Source organism: Bos taurus, chromosome 22, assembly GCF_002263795.3.
Source record: "Bos taurus isolate L1 Dominette 01449 registration number 42190680 breed Hereford chromosome 22, ARS-UCD2.0, whole genome shotgun sequence".
Lineage (NCBI taxonomy): Eukaryota > Metazoa > Chordata > Mammalia > Artiodactyla > Bovidae > Bos > Bos taurus.
In genome coordinates, this window is record NC_037349.1 from 50,983,765 (window position 1) to 51,001,526 (window position 17,762).

General features: G+C 58.5%; 2 protein-coding genes across 6 annotated transcripts in view; both read right to left on the minus strand.

Annotated features, from left to right (window-relative positions):
- Positions 1 to 4: 4 nt before the first annotated feature.
- Positions 5 to 13,721, minus strand: P4HTM (prolyl 4-hydroxylase, transmembrane). The gene is given in 9 exon segments (NM_001076115.2): positions 5 to 444; positions 966 to 1,089; positions 1,301 to 1,391; positions 2,120 to 2,305; positions 2,837 to 2,999; positions 4,350 to 4,446; positions 5,240 to 5,430; positions 13,130 to 13,211; positions 13,380 to 13,721. Coding segments are annotated over 9 exon segments (1,485 nt in total). The 5' UTR covers positions 13,710 to 13,721; the 3' UTR covers positions 5 to 223.
- A 1,171-nt stretch (positions 13,722 to 14,892) lies between these two features.
- ARIH2 (ariadne RBR E3 ubiquitin protein ligase 2) overlaps positions 14,893 to 17,762 on the minus strand; it is a 39,379-nt gene continuing 36,509 nt past the window's right edge. For 3 of the 5 annotated variants that reach the window (XM_005222734.4, XM_005222735.5, XM_059879503.1), the window contains 2 exons: positions 17,435 to 17,518; positions 14,893 to 17,215 (listed from right to left, as the gene is read on the minus strand). In XM_005222734.4, the coding sequence (XP_005222791.1) occupies positions 17,144 to 17,215; positions 17,435 to 17,518 (156 nt within the window). In that variant the 3' untranslated portion in view covers positions 14,893 to 17,143. Of the gene's footprint in view, positions 17,216 to 17,434; positions 17,575 to 17,762 lie in introns of all 5 variants that reach the window. The other 2 variants (XM_005222736.4, NM_001206242.2) reach the window with 2 other exon arrangements.

Consider the following 17,762-nt stretch of genomic DNA (forward strand, 5'->3'; position numbering starts at 1 on the left):
AGCCTCTCGGCCCTGCAGCTCCATTGCCGCGTAGTTTTATTTGTCCGGGAAGCACGGGTCTGTACACAATAAATAACATGGATGTAGGGACTGTGCCCTAATCGCGGCAGGAGGCCGGGGTAGGGCTAGACATCGGCCAGGCCTTCAGCCTGCAGCTGGACAGGGGGACGACAGGGCCCCCGACTTAGGGTGACCTGCGGCTGGAGACTGGGATGGTCACCCCTCAGAGTTCCACGCGCGTGTCGCGGTAGGCCCGGTCCAAGGCCCACTCCGGCTGCGAGTCGGCGCCACCTTCGCCGGCCAGGCGTGCCATCTCCTGCTGGAACAGCGCCTGCCGCGCCCGGCTGGGGTCCACGTTGATCCAGTTGTTGGCGATCCACTTAGTGCCGCGCGTGACCAGGCAGCCCCCGTGCAGCGAGTAGTCGTCCACGTCGCCCACCCAACCTAGGAGAGGAGGATGGTGTGAGGGGACCAGAGGGAATCTAGGCTGGGCTGGCTGGCCTGAGCTTGGCCTCCTATTGCCCAAGTGCGTGGCTAGGGCAGGCCCAGCTGTGCACACCTTCTGTGGCAAACATCTGGCCCCAGGGCCTCCTTGGCGGCTCAGCATCTCTCTCCAACGAACGCCTTTTCAACACCACTGCCCTTTGAAATCAGCTTTGTTGCTGCAGGGCCTGTCCACAGCCCTTCCCAGTCTGGGCTACTAAGGGGCATGTGTCCTCAGCCCCAGTGAGCTGAAAGGCTGGGGCATCAAAGAATCACAGGTTCCAGATAACCCAGGAGGCTGCACGGGTGCAGCCTGCTGAAGTCACTGAGGATGGTCTTTGGGAGGCAGTAGGGGCAAAAAAACCCAGAAAACATATGAAGGGGTGGGGGATGGCCAGAACCAGCTCACCAGGGTAGCAATCAGGGCTGGGTAAAGGAAGGCAGCTCCCTCCAGGTATCCCTGGCCTGGCCAAGGTCCTCACCTTGCCCGTCAGGCAGGTAGTTGTACCAGAAGACAGCTGTGCCCTGGCGGGGCTTGACACGCAGGTTACCCTTGTCACAGTGCCTCCGAGTGTCACGGAGGTCAACATCATCTTGAATCAGACTCTGTGGGCGGCAGAGTGGTGGGGTTTTCAAACCACCTGAACTGTAGGGCCAGGAGCCCAAGGCCAGGCAGCCAAAGGTGGCTCAAGGGAAACCAGTTGGATGTGCCCAGGGGATAGTTGAGGCCTCATCCCAGGTCTGGCAGCGTACGTACTATTTTTGTTTGCCCAAGGCCCTGCCATCCCACCAGAGGAACAGCCCAGTTGGCCCTTACCATTTCATCATAGGTTCTGTTGTCTGCTACAGGGAAGACAGTCTCGCCCCCACCGGTGACGTTGTTCAAATAAAACAGCACTGTCATGTAGCTGTAAGGCAGGGGGGCCGTTGAGCAAGTCCCCAGCTGTGGATGCTCCCAGGGGCTTACCAGTGGGCAGGATAAGCTGCCCAGGTTCCCAGGGGCCGGAGGGGCAGGCTGGGATCACTGACAACAGGGGAGGTCTGTACCAAATGTCCCTAGCCCATACATGGACCCAGTTTCTTTTTGTGTGTCACAGTTTTTGTGGTGTGGCCAAGATCACAGGTGCATGCACTTAGCTAAACTACGTGACCATGCCTAAGGGCCTGCTGGGAAAGTTGAGCTAGCAGAAGCAGCAGAATCATGCAGACGGCTGGCTGCGACTAGAAGGGGCTGAGCCAGGGCATGAAGAGGGAGGACCTTCCACCATGCCTTGGCAGGGGAAGTGGGGGACACAGCTTCAAGAGGACAAGCTGACGTCTCCAGCAGTGCACGCAGGATTAACAACCTGGGGAGTGGGGCGGAAAGAATCGGGTCCAGCCTTGCCCCTTCCTGAGGGATCTGGGGGTAAGTTGCAGTGTCTGTGGGTACCTTGGTCTGGCCGCTGAGACCAGACGACCACCCCTTTTGGGCCCCTTGATAAACAGCCTTGGGGGAGACATGTGGTGGGGGGAATTCTCAAGCAGGATGCCCAGCATTCTCCTGGCCCCATACCAAGGGGAACACCCACAGGGCAGGGCTGTGCTGGTGTCAGGGGGGTGCCGGGTCTGGGAGCCACCCCCAGGTGGGAGTACTTGCCGGCAGGAGGTCTCGAAGGGTACAGATTCATTGGCTACCAGCTTGGTGTGGGAGCAGATGGTCTCTGGGTACACGGGCCCGCTGTCCACATGGGCATGGTAGTGGCCTCCCTCGCCATACCGCACGACCTGAAGCGGCTCGCTGAGCTCCACGATCTCGGGTGACAGGCGGGTGAGGCGCAGCACCCTGGTGGGCAGCAGGCATTCAGCTGGGCGGCCCCATGCCAGGGGTGACACCCTGAAGGAGCTGGCCAGGTGAGTCGAGAGCCCACCACGAGCGCTGCCCCTGTTTCCCCTGGGAGCTCCTTAAGCCACCCTGGACTGGCCCTATAAGAGCAGGAAGGGGTGACTCCTGATGAACCAGAGACATCCACTGGCTGGGAAAAATTAGATTTCCATTAAGCCTAGGAGCGGGGAGGGAGACACTCCCTCCAGGAAGATGCTGTTTATCTAAAACCCCTGGCTACTCAGGGGCAGGGGGTCCTGTGGACAGAGTTAAGAGATCATTTCTCTAGTTAGCAGAAAACCAATATTCAATCTGGTACTAATCGCACGTGTATATCGTTTGCCCACCATTAGGGCTAATTCGCCTTTGTTAATTGCCGGTCTCCAGTGAGTTCCAGTCCTGAGCGCTGTTCTCTTGGTCCCAGCCAAGGACCTCTGTGGGGGCCTGCATGGTCTCCTCCCTGCAGCAGGGAGCCCAGGCTCGGGCGCTCACCTCTGGCGGATGGCGCGCATGACGTGGTGGGCGCCTTCGCCCTGGTAGAGCCACGTGTGGTGGCTGTTCCGCACCAGCTGGCTGGACTCCGCCCTGTGGCTCCTCATGTACTTGTGGAAGTCGCGAAGGTCCATGTTGGAGAACTCCTGCAGGCTCAGCACTCCTGCACAGGGCATCCCCCCCCACCATCAATGCCCACCACGCCCGTGTGGGGAGGGCAGAGTGGGGAGGCTGCACCTTCCTACCTACCCCTGGCCTCAGGCACTGGGGGGCCATGTGCACCTGTCCCCCAACCTGGACTCGGGTCAGATGAAGTTGGCTTCTGTCACATCAGGCCCTACAGGAAGACCCAGAGAAGTTCGTGTCCTCAGTTTAAGCCCTGATTTGGCCCCCAAAAGGATGAAGCCCAACCCCGTCAGATTGGCCAGAGCGGGCTCTCCATAGGAAGCTTAGGCCATATGGCCAAGACCCTAGGCCAAGGACTGCCCTTGGCCCTCCAGCCTGGCTCTGTAGAGCGTGGTGGCCACCCTCCGGTCCTGTAGAGGGTGAAGAAAGAGAGTGTTCAGTGCTGGGTTTTGTCCTGGGCCTTCCACACTGGAGGATGTAAGCTGGAACCGGTCCCCAGGAGTTCTCTCATGACCTCAGGTCTCATCCTGGGTGGAACACCCCAGGCCAGTCCTGCCTGCTAGACAGTCTCCCTCAGCAGAGGCAATCAGGCCGCTCTCCCCAAAGAGAACACTCTCCCCTGTTCCTGCTCAGGCCACAAAGCTGGGCTCTACCCTCTAGGGGTTCCGGAAGAGTGGCCTGGTGTCTTTGCTACAAGGTTGATCCCAATGACACACTCCCGTGCTTTGGCTGGGGCTTCTCTGAGGGTGGGGGCACTCGAGGGCTGTGAGTGTGTCACAGCGGGAGCGGGAGCAGCCTAGTGCCTCTCCAGGCACGGGTCCGGGCCAGATTCTTCACTCGGGGCTCACCAGTTGGAAGGTCATCCTTCCAAGTCCTGCTTCCTCAACTGGTGCAGAACTTGTGCATGAGGGAAATGACTACGCCTGAGATACTTCCTGGGGGTTATTACCAAAGGGGAGGGTGCTTCCAGGACAGCTCTCCTGCCCACACCCACCCCCGGCAGTTAGAGGACTCCAGGCAGGCAAGAGGCAGGCAAGGGGGGCCCTGGTTAGACCAGTCAGCTGGCGGGGACCATGTGCCTGGCTGGATAAGTGGATGCCAAGCTGACCTCATTGTTCCTTCACTCCCGCTCCACTGCTCTGCCCTCTGCCAGCCAGCAGCCATACCTCCTGTACCCCACATGCTGCCCGACGAGGCCAAGAGGGTGCCCTCTGGACTGCCACCAAGGGGGAGCGGGCGGGTCTAGCTCCTGCCTCTTTCTGGGGTAAGGGCACTGCTGGCCCCTCACCTCCTCACCTCCAGCTACTCTAGCAGCTGGGCCTAGGGGCCACCTGGCTGGGGGCAGGAGGAGGCTCTGGGACACAACAGTGACAAGATATGAGCTCACCATCCCCGTCAGGGTCAGCCTTGATGGCAGAGTACATCTCCTGAATGGTCTCTGGAGTCATCCACCGTCCATTCCCCAGGCGGTTCTGGGCCAGGACCTACACAGCACAAGATGATGCCTCAGGGGGCTGGCTCCGGTGATGGAGAGTCGCCAGGGCACACACAGCTGCCCTGTTCTTTCTGGAGGGCGGAGGGTTCAGGTGACAGGACGTGGGTGAGGACGAAGGCCAGGGCCCAGGCTCCCAGTCCAGACACCGGAGGGCCATGAGCATCCTTAGCCCTGGGGGAGCTGTGGCTCCACCCGGAGGAATGTTGGCTTATTGGAGGCAAAGGGGAGGCCAGGCCGGCGTCCCACCCACACACCCCAGGTGAGGTGGGTGAGGCCAGGGCCTGGTACGAAGAGGGAAGAGGCACGGTCAGGAGATGACTGTCCACGGGGCCCCTTAGGAAGATCGGACCCTGTGAGACGCCCTGTATTGGCAAGGGAGCCCACACCCCACCGAGACCTCTCTCAGAAGCCTGGGTGTGAGGGGCACGTAGAGAGGCATGCAGACGTCTGGCTTCCTCGTTGCTGCCGCCTCACGGACAGTGAATCCTGTGGGGCTCTCAGCAATGGTGGCAAGGAAACCAGAGCGCAGACAGCATGGCACCCCAGGCACTGTGGCCGTAAGTGCCATCGGCCCCAGTAGATGCCCCTTTTGTCCTCCGGAGTTCCCAGGGCAGCAGGGGGCCCTCTGGGAAGGAAGGAGGATCCTGGCCCTGCTCATGCCCAAGGTTAGGTGGCATCAGGCTCCTGTGGTTGGGGCAGAGCAGCACGTGTGACCCGGCCACTAGAAAGACAAGTCGGGGGCGCTCCCACCCTGGGGCGGGGGGCTCCTCCAGGCCCCCCACCTCACGCAGCTGCAGGCGGCCATCATGGTTCTGATCCAGCAGCTGGAAGAGGTCCAGCAGGCTGATCTGCATTGTGCCCATCGCTTCCTCGTACTCCTCGGTGGGCAGGATCTGGCTGCGCTGCAGCCCCTTCATCTGCGCCAGGTGGATGACAAGCCGACACTCCTCGTCGCTCAGGAAGCCGGGGATCTCTGCCAGGAGAGGAGGGGGTGAGGCCAAGGGCCTTCCGGTCTGCAGGGTGCCCGGGCCTAGGTCCCGTCCCCTGCTGGTCACCCAGCCAGGAGGACCTCACACACCCCTTTACATCTGCTCTGGACTCGGAGTCCAAGGTCAAGTTGTCCTGCAAAGGCTGGCCAGCGTTGGGACACGGGGCCTCTCTCTTGGACGCTGAGAACACGCGTGTTCCAGGGGAGTCCTGGGAGGGGAGCCAGAGCTACGCCGGGGGTGGGCCAATCCACCTTGGGGAGGGGCCAAAGGCTCCAGGGTGGACCTGAGGGCCAGAGGGCTGCCCTCCAGGCCTTAAGCGGGGAGAGGATGCTGGCAGGTGTGTGCTTTCACTGTTGCTTTTCAGCAGTGTTCAAAGTGAATATGCCCGGTGCTCTTGGCCGTGCCACCCCCCACCCCACCCCACTCTCCTGCACTGGAGGGTGCAGGGGGCTGGGAGGTCAGTGGGAGTCACTCGGGTTTTTGGCACGTGCTCTGAGAAGATGCCCCGGTGTTCTCTGCTTTGGGAACAAACGTGTACTGAACGCCTCCTTCCATGCCTGTAAGCCCGAGTAAAGGCCACTCAGGCCGGGGCCCTGGCTCCAGTGTCTGGATGCCCCCACCCCAGCGGCTCAAACAGCTCAGTGGTGCCTGGATCGCAAACCTCACACCTGGCAAGCCCGTATCCCAGCACTTCCAGAGGCTGGAGCCTGGGCCTCGCTTCAATCTCTTGTTCCTGGGAGGGACGCCTTCCTTGGACGGGTTAACAAGAGGCCCACCCAGGAACTAACCGGAGAAAGAGCTGGGCCACCGCTGTGACCCCCGAGAACTCCTGCTGCTCCTCTGGCTTTTCTCTCAGCATGAAGTTCCAGTTGTTGCCAAGGGGATGGAAAACAGCCACTCAGCCAGGATTGGAGCTGTTTTTAATAGTAATCACGGCAGATCACACTCAGGGAGCACAGACTCTGTGTCCTGTCCTAAGCACGTCATCAACTCTGTAATCTGTATCCTCGTCCTAGAAAACCAGGCCCCACGAATTCACCCTTCCTCCCCCGGAGAAGCCCCAAGCACAGAGACATTGGCGACTTGGCCAGGGTGACAGAGGCTGCTGTCCTGCAAAATCCAGGCTCACAGCCGGATTCTGCTTCCATGGAGAAGGGACCCAGATCCAACGACACCGAGGACAGGATACAAGCCCTCACCCTTGACCGGCTTGATCCCCTCAACCTGGCGAACCCGGAAAGGGTGTGAGCCACGCACTGGGAGAGGGGGTAGCGCTGCGGGACAGTGGTCAGACCGAACTGCTAATCCACAGAGTCACCTCCCAATGGCTTTAAAACATAAATGAACAAGAAAAGTAAACCAGAGAAAGAAAACACAAGCCCAGGTTTCTTCAGTTTATTAGGTGCCAGTAGTTCACAGGCCCAAAGGAGATGCCACTCTCTCTACAGTCCCCTGCCATGTGCTGATCAAATCAAACTGTTCAGGCCGGCACGTGCGACCTAACCAGGAGGGTCTAAGCTCATGGGAGCTGGGCAAACACTGGCTCCTGGGGGTGCGTATAGCACTATGAAGTTCCCAACCTCAGTCCACCGAGACCAAGGCAGAGAAACCGGGTGACAGAGCGAGGGCTGTGGCTGCCGGTGGCACTGGTGATGCTGTGTGGTGATGGCGGGGCAGGGGCTCCCTGGGGCCCTGCAGAGCGCATGCCCATTCCTCAAGCCATGGTGCTGTGCCAGGGCACTGGCTACACAGAGATGCGGGCACCCAGCTTGCTGGACCATGACATGGCGGCCGAGGCTGTCCAGCAGTCAGTCAGCTGGTTGCCCCTGCTGGCCAGGGGGGGTGCCACCCTGACATGTGCCTCTTCCTGCCTCATCTTTGCCCTGTTTTGCCTTGACAGGTGGGGCAGGGGCTTCCAGGTAAGGGTGGGGGGCATCTCCCCAGCGGGGGCCAGTTCTGGTAGCTCTTCACTACTCACTGCCGTGTGCCTACCAGTGCCAGGGGCAGACAGGGAGAGGAAGGACTCTTTGGTCAGGGTGTTGCCAGCAGAGAAGGAGCAGAGGCCCAGGGGACAGAGGAGATATGGGCAGGGGACTATCCTTGGTGAGCACCCTTGGTCTGGACCTGCAAATCAACAAGGGCTCTTGAATGTTGAGGCCAGGCCAGTGAGCAGGCTGCTTTAGGCTGTGGGACTGACCACCCTCTCCAGGGAGGTGTGCAAACTCTGCCCACAGGATCCTGCCAAGAGATGGAACCACGGCTCATGTGGTGGCTTTTTCTCTGCCAGAGTCCTGAGATTGCAGGGGACTGACTCCCCTTCCCCAGCCTCATCTATCCTGGGAACAGCAGCCTCCTCAGTTTCTTCTCTGTAGAGCAGGGCCCTGCCTAGAGCCTCAGGGTGCAGCCTCAGCAGCAAGAATGGGCTCTTTCAGAACCTGAGGATGGGGCCCCTCTGCTCTTTGCCAACCCTAGTCCTGGCCAGAAACTGCAGGGTCCGGCAGGCCTTTCAGGTCGAGAGGGAGGGCCCTGCTTTCTCCCTCCAAGGTGAGGAGTGAAGGCCCAGAGTTCTGGTCCCCCACCCCCCGCACCCCTCTCCCAGGCACTTGGCATCCACTGGAGCTGGAGGTGGGGGTGCGCTGGAAAGGTGGAAAGCAGCCTGGGTGAGGGGAGGGGTGAGGCTGGGAGGGGAGATACGGGCTGAGGGCTAAGACTTCAGCAAGCAAGGAGCAAGGCCAGCTGTAGGGCTGTTGCTAGGTAACTAGGGTGTCGTTGCTCAGCAACCATGGAGTGTCTGGCTGGGCCTCTAGCCAGGAGCACCCAGAGGCCTCAGCCTGGAATCCAGGAACTGGGTCCTGAGTACCCACTGCCTCTGCCCCGCAGGTTCATGTACCCATGCCGCAGCCAGCTGCAAGCCCATGAAGGCCTGCCACAGCCCCCCCGGTCAGCCGTGCTGCCCTGCAGACACTTCCCCACCAGCCACAGCCTCTGCGCCTGTCATCTCCAACAGCTCCCACCCGCGCTGCCCACCGGAGTCTCTGCACTGCTTCTCTTGGCTCCTGTCACCCTCGCTCGGCCCCAGGGGCCGCAATCCACCCTTTCAGATCACAACTCCCCAGGGCCAGGTAAACGGCTCTCTGGTGGGAAGAAGGGAGGGCAGTGGGAGGAACCTCTGCTGAGGGCTCCCCTCCTCCACCCGGGGCCCAGGGGAGCCTCACTCAACCCCTCCCCCCAGTATCACGCGCCAGCTGCAGGGACTGCGGGTTGCAGGACACCAGCTGATCCAAGGAGGTCCTAGACAGAGTCTGCACCAGCGATTTTGGTGAACCCTGGCGTCCAGCACCCCTTCCAACCCCTTTCAGGTGCATTCATTACAGCGCCCGGCTGGGCACTAAGACAAAAGAGACAGGGCATGCCCAAATGTTGTGCCTGCTTAGAACAAAGAAGTTGGTTCTCTCTTCCTAAGTATGGGGCATTGCAAACACAACCACATCCAGGAGGACAGGCGTTCGTCAGAACCCTGATCCCAAGAGCAGATCATCAGACAGGAGGGGGCAGTTCACCAGGTGGAGGGGAGGAGGAGGTACTCAGAGATGCCAGGCTCATCGCATGGCCCCTCTGATCCCTCCAGCTGTGAAGGTCAGCCTCTCCCAGCGCAATGGGTGGTCCCCAAGACCCTCGGACTCTCAGCTAGAGGTGCTGAGGGTAGGCCTGCTGCCCAACCCACCCTGGGGAGCTGGCGCCTGGTCTGCGATGCTGGCGGCATCCGGATGCCACGTGTGCACGGCCTCCTGCACGCAAGGCATGCTGGGACCTTTGTGCTGAGTGGGGAAGTGCAGGGTCACCGTCGGCCAGTCACCATGGCCTGTGCTTGGAGCGGGGACCGCCGCAATCTACGGCTGGCCGTGTGCTGGTGGCAGCATGGTCAGTGCCCAGAACAGAGGCGACCCAGGTGGGGAGGGCCTGGGACGTGACAGCTGGAGCCCGTGCAGGGGCCCCGCACACCATGTGCTCCCCTGGACACACAGACCCCTCCTGCTGCTGCCCTCCGGGGATATGTGCACACCAGGGTCCAGAGACACTCCAAGCTTGCCCAGACCAGCAAGAGCAGGGCAGAAGTCCTCTTCTGTGGTCAGAACGAGGTGCCCCTTCCTGAACCAGCAGTGCTCTGCCGGGTAAAAGGCAGGCAGCTGCGTGTGCCGGGCGGGTACAACTAGCGTCCTGCACCCCCCAGCCCTGTGATGCCAGCCTGGCGGGCGCCTGCTACGGCCACCAGCACCCCACGCTGAGACTGAGGGCAGGCGCGAAGCACTGGGTGACGCTCACCCAGGCACGATGCTGCTTGTCAAGCCCCAGATAGACTCGGTTATATCTTCCTGACCTTTACCGAGTCCACAGTTCTGCCAAGCAACAGGCCTGTGGAACAGCAGAGGCGGGGTCCATGCAGAAAACTGCTAAGCTCCTCACTAACCTGAACTCATACACATACACTAAAATCCCTTCTCTAATTCTGCACGTCCAGTGTCTTGTCAAGAGAACACAGTGGTCTTAGGTAGCTGCTGAATTGTTTTTTTAAGCTGAAAAAAGGATATGTCTGGAAACCCTACAATAAAGAGGCCATGGTTTTAAAACGCAGTGCTTTGTGGGAGGCTGTCAATGACTCGTTTACCTTAGATGGTTAAGAAAGTGGAATAAAACTCTGGCTGGCCCACTGGGAGTGCCCCCTGCTGCTCTCGAAGAGGGTGCGGAATCAGGAGGCCCCTCCTGTGCAGAGAGACTGAGGGCAGCCAGTGAAGCCCTCCAGCTGACCAGTAACTGTCGGCCGTAGACTCTGGCCGCTGGACACACAGCAAATACAATCAGGACCCCCACGCGTGTAGCTCACCTTTAGGGGCAGACACAATTGCCAAATAAATACAGTAGACCAAGCAGCCTGACGCAACAGAGAGACTGGAAACCTCTTAAGGCCAGTCTGACGTGGAGAGAGATCCCTGAGGAGGGCAGGCCTGAGCAGAGGCCTGATGGGCGTGAAGGCACCCTCCATGAGAACCAAGCCTGAGCCTTCCGGTGGTGGGAACAGTGCATACAAGGGCGCCAAGGCAGCAGCGAGCTCAGAGTCTGAGAATCGACAGAGAGTGAGGGAGATGAGAGGTGAGGGCCTCGTGGAGGATTTTAGGGAAGGGAGCAGATCCGATCTGCTGTTTAAATACAGAATGAGTGTGAGGCGGAGGGAGAAGTAAGCCACGTGAGAGAAAGCAGAGAGGTTGATGGTGACTTGGAACGGGAATGCCTCCCAACAGGACAACGGTCTGAACCCTTGGGAAATGCCTACCACAGTCAAGCAGGCATCTGCCAGGAACTCAGAATGGGCCTTCTGTGGCCCAGGTCCCATTTACCAAATGTCTCCAAGAACAGAGGTGGGAAACAGGAAATGTTCCACAGAGGTGGAGGCACCCTGGGATAAAACCCAGTCCCGTTTACACCCTGAACACCTACCCCTTGAGCCCAAGCGTCTTGGGTCCCTGATGGTGACAGCAGGCCCATTCTCCTTGGGCCCTGCCTGCCTCTTTAGGGCAACAGCAAGTGGACAGACAGACAGGCCCAGAAAACGGACACTGTACCTTCTTGGGGTGAGGCTTCCTTCTTTGGGTTCATTCAACACTGTGTTCAGGTACTGCCTCTCCTTGGACACCCTCTCCCCTGTGGCTGGCCTGTCTCGCAACTGGACTTCTTACAATCACGGACCACAGATCTCTTCTTGATTCGTCTCGCCTCGTTTCACCAAGCAGAAAGCCCCCAGACTTTCTGGGTAAAATGTGGGGCATCTTTCACCAAGACTGAGAGGTAGGGTAGGAGATCGGAGGACACAAGGACCAGCAGCAGGAAGGTCTTGCTGCAACTGCCCGATTCTCCCAATCGTGCCCTTTGTAATGTGTCTGCAGCATCATTTGATGGCTTAACCAGAATCAGTTTACCTTTGGTCAAATCTCTTCTGCTTCCTATCGTGTACTCTTGGTGACTTCAGGTCTGGGCTTCTCACTCTCGGCTTTGTAGGACTTGGACGCAACTTTGTTAGGGGGTTAGGGGTTATGTCTCATGGTTCACTTAACCTAACATACGTCTGAATTAAGCATATACGGGTCCAAGAAAGGCAGATGAGAGAAGAAAGCACACCCACCTCATCGTGTCTGTCTCACGGCAGGGTAGCAGTAATGGGGAGAGTTGTTGCCTTTGCCTGGATCACTTGTTCCTTGACAACTTCACCTCACAGCTCCTGCAGGTCTTTGCTCAAGTATCTTTCTCAGGAAGGCCCACCCTGGCCACCACACTCAGGGTTTCAACCCCAGCTGAAATTCTGCCCTACTTGTCTGTGACCACTTATCCCATCTGACACACACCGGGTGTGTTTGTTTAGTCTGTCTCCTCGTTGGAATGTCAGCTTCGGGTGTTCTTTTTGTTTTCCTGTTCTGTCCAATGTTGTGTTCCCAGCAGCTCGACTAGTGCTTTGCACAGACTTCAGCGCTGTACAATAACAATCTTTGAGAGCCCCTCCCACCATAGGACTCACATCCTAACCTACTTCCCCTCAAACAGCGTGTGAAATCATTCTCACAGGTCTGGGATAATCCCCAACCAGTGCCCTCTGTCCCAGGGGTAACAGCGGTGCTCAGATGCTCTGCTTTGGTCCCCAGTCCCCTCCAGACAGCCCCTTTCCCACTCCATTCCCCAGGAGCCAGGAACACCTCAGGTCTGCAGGTAAGTGTGTCACTGAGGCTGGGTACCCAGGATGGGGGCTGGGAAAACCTATCCTGGGCAAGGTCATAGGTCCAGGGATCCCCATCTTGTTGATACTACTAGACTCTGAAGGACTTCAGAGTCTTCACAACTAGCACGCTGGCTCGACAGTGCAGACACCAGAGGTAGCCTGCCTCATTTGAATCCCAGCTTCGCCCTGATCTGGCTGTGTGAGCCTGCAAGCAAGCAGGGCTCGCTGTGCCTCGCTTTCACCCCCACCAGCCTGACAGTGGGATCTCCACCCACCTCACAGGGGTGTTGTGAGAATTAAGCCAAACGATCACACGAAGTCTAGCACATAAGAGCTCAGAAAATGTGAGCTATGGTGCGGGTTCCCAGTGAGGTCACCCTGGAAGGCTCTGCCTACTGTAATGGCTGAACAAAAGCGCCATCCTAAGAAGAATCCCAGAGCGCAGAAAGCAAAGGCTGGTTTTGGGGGCACCAGCTTATCCACATTTGCACAGCCTGCTTCTTATCAGACCAGAGGGCCCATTTTGGGAGTGGAATTTCCCCTCATGTCAGCTAGGACCTGGTTATCAGTATCTGCAACCCTTCTCCCATTAACCACCTCAGAGAGGGTCCAAAGACAGTTTCAATAAAAGGTTTATAGGCACTAGCTTCTAGGTCACATGGCCCAGCCCTGTGATGGAAGGATTAGCGGCAGAAAATAGAAGTCACAGAAGGGAGTGTAGAAAGGTCACTCGTCACCCTATTTTAGAGGTGGGGGCGGGTACCTCACTTGGGGGCAACCTCTGGGTAGAAAAGACAGGGCTAGTTTGAAGCAGCCATTTTCAAAACAGTCAAAACAGAAGTCACGTGGTCAAAGGAGCCTGAAGGCAGCCACCGAATCGCAGCCCATGGCCCTTCCCGGGGGGCGCCCGGCGAACTTACCGAAGAGCAGCGGCTTGAGGCTGAGGGTTCGGATGAAGTGATCCCTGTCGGCGACCAGCTGGATCTTGCGCTCATGCCCCACCTAAGGCAAAGCGGCACAGCGGGCAGCTAGGGAGGAGGGAAGGGCGCCCGGGTCCGGGGAGCGGCGGCGGGCGAGTGAGGGGGTGCGCGCGGCAGACCGAGGGCAGCGCACGGAGCCGCCCCCGGCAAGAGCGCCAGCCGCTTCGGACTTGGTGGTGCAGGGCCTCACCTTGATGCCCTCCAGCCGGGTGAGGGGAGCCAAGGTGGGCGCGGGCCCGGGGCCCTGGGCGCGGCGCTGGGGCCCGGGGTCGCTGCTCTCGTCGCCGTTGCTGTAGTGCACGAAGAGCAGCAGCGCCAGCACGTTGCCCAGGTACAGGTGCACGAACACCATCAGCACCAGGAAGTAGGCGCGCGAGCAGATGCCGCGGGGCTTGCACAGCGGCCGGACCGGTGCGTCCTCGCAGTCGCTCAGCCTCGCCGCAGCCTCGGCCGAGTCGTGATGCCGTGGCGGCCACTGCGGACTCGGCGCTTCAGGCCGCGGGCCTGCCGCCGCCGCCATGGCGCCCAGGCTGCGCGCGCACCCAGGGGAGGGGCCGCGGGTCGCACGCGCCTCGCCGTCGCCAGGACAACGGCCGCGGAGCCCGCGCGCGCCGCCGTCACCGGGAGAGGGTGCCGGGGGACACCGCGCCCGCGCCGCACTCGAGATCTCCCGGCCCTGGACCCCGACCCACACTAAAGTGTCTCTTTCCTGAGATGGGTTGTTGACAGGCAGAGATGCACACTCCCCAGGGCAGAAGCCGCGCCCCCACAAACGCAGATACACAGGTACTGGCAACCCCAGGGGTAGTGTTCTCCTTTTTAAGACGCACTTGCCTCTTCCGGGAAAAGTATGGTCTGCATTTTCTCGCTCCCGGAGTGGGGTGGCAACAAGGAGGCTGTGCCAAAATATGACTCAGTACTGCGGCGGGTTGGGGCGCCTTGGAGGCCGATTACTGCGCAAGTGATGGTGTGGGACCCATGGCGACACAGACGCTCGCCAGTGCAGGAGGTCAAGAGCGCCTTGAAGGTCTACTCTGCAGTAGGTGTGAACCTCCCAGGGAGGTCTGCAGCAGTCAGGTTTTAGGAACTGCCTGATGTGCGGGGTCCCATAGACTAGGGGACCCGGTCTGGAGCGGCCACAGAGGGCATCCTGGAGGAAGCCTTGGCACCGGTAACAGTAACCTGCAGGAACGAAGCAGGTGCGCAGGGAACACTCCTTGCCTCACCGCTGCCACATTCGGAAAGGGAGAAAGGGACTTTTCCATAAATGAGTCTTAACCGTCTTGGAAGCAAGTTAAACTCAGCTTATGCCCAAATATGGAGGTGAGAGGACATACAAAGCTTGGTCTTTTTTTTCTCCCGTGCTCTGCTCCACACCACCCCCGCCCTCCCACCCCGGAGATATGCAGACAAGAGCAGCATCATTCACACGGTCCCCACAGGTGGTTTCTCCTTACCCTGTTTAGGCTCCCCTGCCCCTCCAACTTCCTGTCAGAAAAGTAACATGTACCGTTTCTGGTCTTCTCAGTGGGGCAGGCCCACCTTCTCTTGAAGATTCTATACACAATGGCAGATTTCATCAGTGTGCCATACATGGCTTCATCCAGTCACTCAGTCAAGTCACCCTTAGGGACTATCTTACCAATCTCCTTAGGATACTAGAGAAACTACTGTCCAACAAAATAAGTTCTAGATGCCACACGCACTTTTATAATCAGAAACTTTATTTTGAGTAAACCACTCAACTTTGAGCAGATGACATTGCCTCAACTTTTTCTTTGAAGAAAACAAAGATATATGGTAAATTTGTGAAAACACTGTGCCTTCCTTTGCAGGGCAGAAGCATTCTGCCTGAACTTTTCCATGCTCCTGATGATAGAGACAGCCACTTGGGGCATGGAAGGAAGTTCTCCACAGGTCAAAGGCTGTAGGCTGCGGTCTGGGCACAGACCCTCTCGCAGCTCCTGAGGCTGGGGGTCACAGCTGGCTGCAAGTGCACTGCGTGGCAGTCACACAGTGCAGACAGTGCGCAGGGTGGGGCTGAAGGTGCAGAGCTGCAACTCAGGTCCTGCTGCTGCCACGGCGGTGACCAGAGGACTCAACGGACAGGCGAACATTCCAGACGCTAGGACCTTCCATGTGCCAACAGAGCAGGCATATCCCACCTCTAGGTAGACACTCTCCTCCGTCGTTTGGCTCAGCGCTGTCCAATTCTGGGTCCGTCTGTTATACTAACTTGTCCTCTCATTCCACCCCATGGTCCCTTCCTTGCAGGCGATGACAGGAAGAGGCAAAACATGACTGGGGAGAAAGGGGGCCTGCAGCCAACCATGGACCCCATGACCACAAGAGTTACAACTGTCCTCTGTCTTCCAAGAGCGATTCAGTTTGCAACTAACATGGTACCTGGGGGAATTACTGACTGAGGTGAAAATGTTGGAATATCAAATAATTCCCAACACAATATTTATTCACAGATTTCCAAGCAACTCTTCCAGGAGGTCAAGGAGGCCCTGAATAAGAGCCGCAGGAACCCCAGGAATCACAGATTTAACTTCTGAAAGGCCCACAGGACCAGGTTTAGGACAAGTAGGATACCATGCAAACCGCTTGTTCCTTTGCACTGTGAAAAGACTGGCCTTTTCCCTGGCCAGCCTCCAGGTATAGGAGCGGGGACAACAAATTAGGAAGCCCCCCACCAGCCTCAGAGTCCAGACCCCAGAGGTGTTGCCCTCCAACACTGGAAACCAGGCGAGGGGGAGCACACCCCACCCCCAGAGCAGGTCATGGAGACACACACTCCCGGTTAACATGAAAACAGTTTGTGCAGACACAGCCCCTGAGCCAGGCAGACCATTGCCCTAGGACGGCTCTGCTGAACTCTGACCTCGACATTCACCAGAGGAGAGCGCAGCAGGCCAGCATCAGGTATAGCTGTGTGTCAACCTGGTTGGGGTCCCTCCACGGGAACACTGGCACAAAAGAAGGGGCCGAGGTAAAACAAGGCTTTGGGGGAATGATTCCCTTTGAAAGTGGATCTCTCTCTTCAGGAAACAAAAGAAAACTCTGCTGAACTCTCCAACCCCTGGGCTGGAGGACCACAGCTCACCTATGCGCTCTGCTGTGGGCTCTGGCCTAAGTGGCCAGGCCCAGGTAAAGCTCACTTTCAAGATAAATGAGTCCACAGACACGCAGTGCCACTGGACATGATGATACCGGGGGCAAGATTCTGTTCTGTATTGTCTCCTAACTGCCAACGTGAGGCAGTACCCTGATCACAGAAGGGTCTACAAGGACCAGGCAGGAGGCCGGGCGTGATTCTCTGCACACCACGGTGTTCCACAGGCCAACCCCATGTTGCACCATCTGCCGCCCATGCTGTTGCCTTGGGGCTCCAGCTGTGGCCAAAGGCGTGTGAATCTGGAAAGCAAGTACCACCGGGGCCCTTGTGCAGCAGACATCCTGAGGCAAGGGGGGCGGACAGCGTATGTTGCGTTCTAAGTAAAATAGCTAGAGGGTAAAACACTCCAATGCCAGTTTATTTTTAAAAAGGGTTCTGTGTCATTCTATGGTTTGTTTGCCCCCCGGTTTTTTTTTTTTTGTATAATTGTACAACCTTTGAAAATTACATAAGTTGTAATGATCTAATACTATTAATAGTCATTCAGAAAAACTTTCCTTCCCTCCCAGCAACTATCCAGGGGGAACTGACGGTCCTGAGAAGAGGCCAATTCAACGGGGCCTCTACCCTGGTGGAAACAAAAAGCAAAAAGAGGAGGGGAAAAAAAAAAACAACCAGAAATCAACTAAGAGGTGTGTGGCCAGTGTCTCTCAGGAGTGGGGTCCTGGCTGTTGCCTGGGGTCGTGAGAGGCAGGGAGCCTGCAGCATCCAGCACGGCAGCCGAGAGACCTCGCAGCCACATCGTCCTCACGCCGGCACGCCTGAGTCCCAGTCTAGGTGTCATGGAAGTCCTTCAGCAGCGTTCTCCTCCGCTGCTCTGCTATGTGCATCTGGTTCTCTAAGTCCTGCACCAGGGAAGCAAGACACGGGCTTGCATGGCCCAGCCCTGTGAGGACGGGCCAGCTGAAGCCGCCCCCTGCCACGGGCTCCGAGGTGTCAAAAGCACGGCCCTCCCCACCCTTCTCAGTGGCAGCCTCCAGCCCCCAGGCCAGCCGCCATGGACTGACCACCACAGCAGCTCTCCCTTGCCTGCCAGAGGGTCCTAGAGGACAGCAGTCACTCACCCCTCTGTCATAGCTGTCCGCCCGCTCCACTTTCCACGACAGGTTTTCGATCTCAGCCTCCAGCTGAGCCTGCTGGTATTCAAACTGTATGGGTAGAGCAGGAGGGTCAAAAGGAGAGGGGACGGTAGCCAGGGCAGGGCCTGCAGACGGGAGGGGCAGAGGCAGCACCTCAGGCTCGCAGGAGCTCCAGACAGCTGGATGCTGTCCTCAGAGGGCAGTGCTACTTCCTGTACCCAGAACCAGAGGCCGATCCAATGGCTGCCCACGGAGGACAGCCAGGTGGCCAGGCTGTGCTTGCCCTGCACCCCCAAAGAAAGGGGAAGGACTG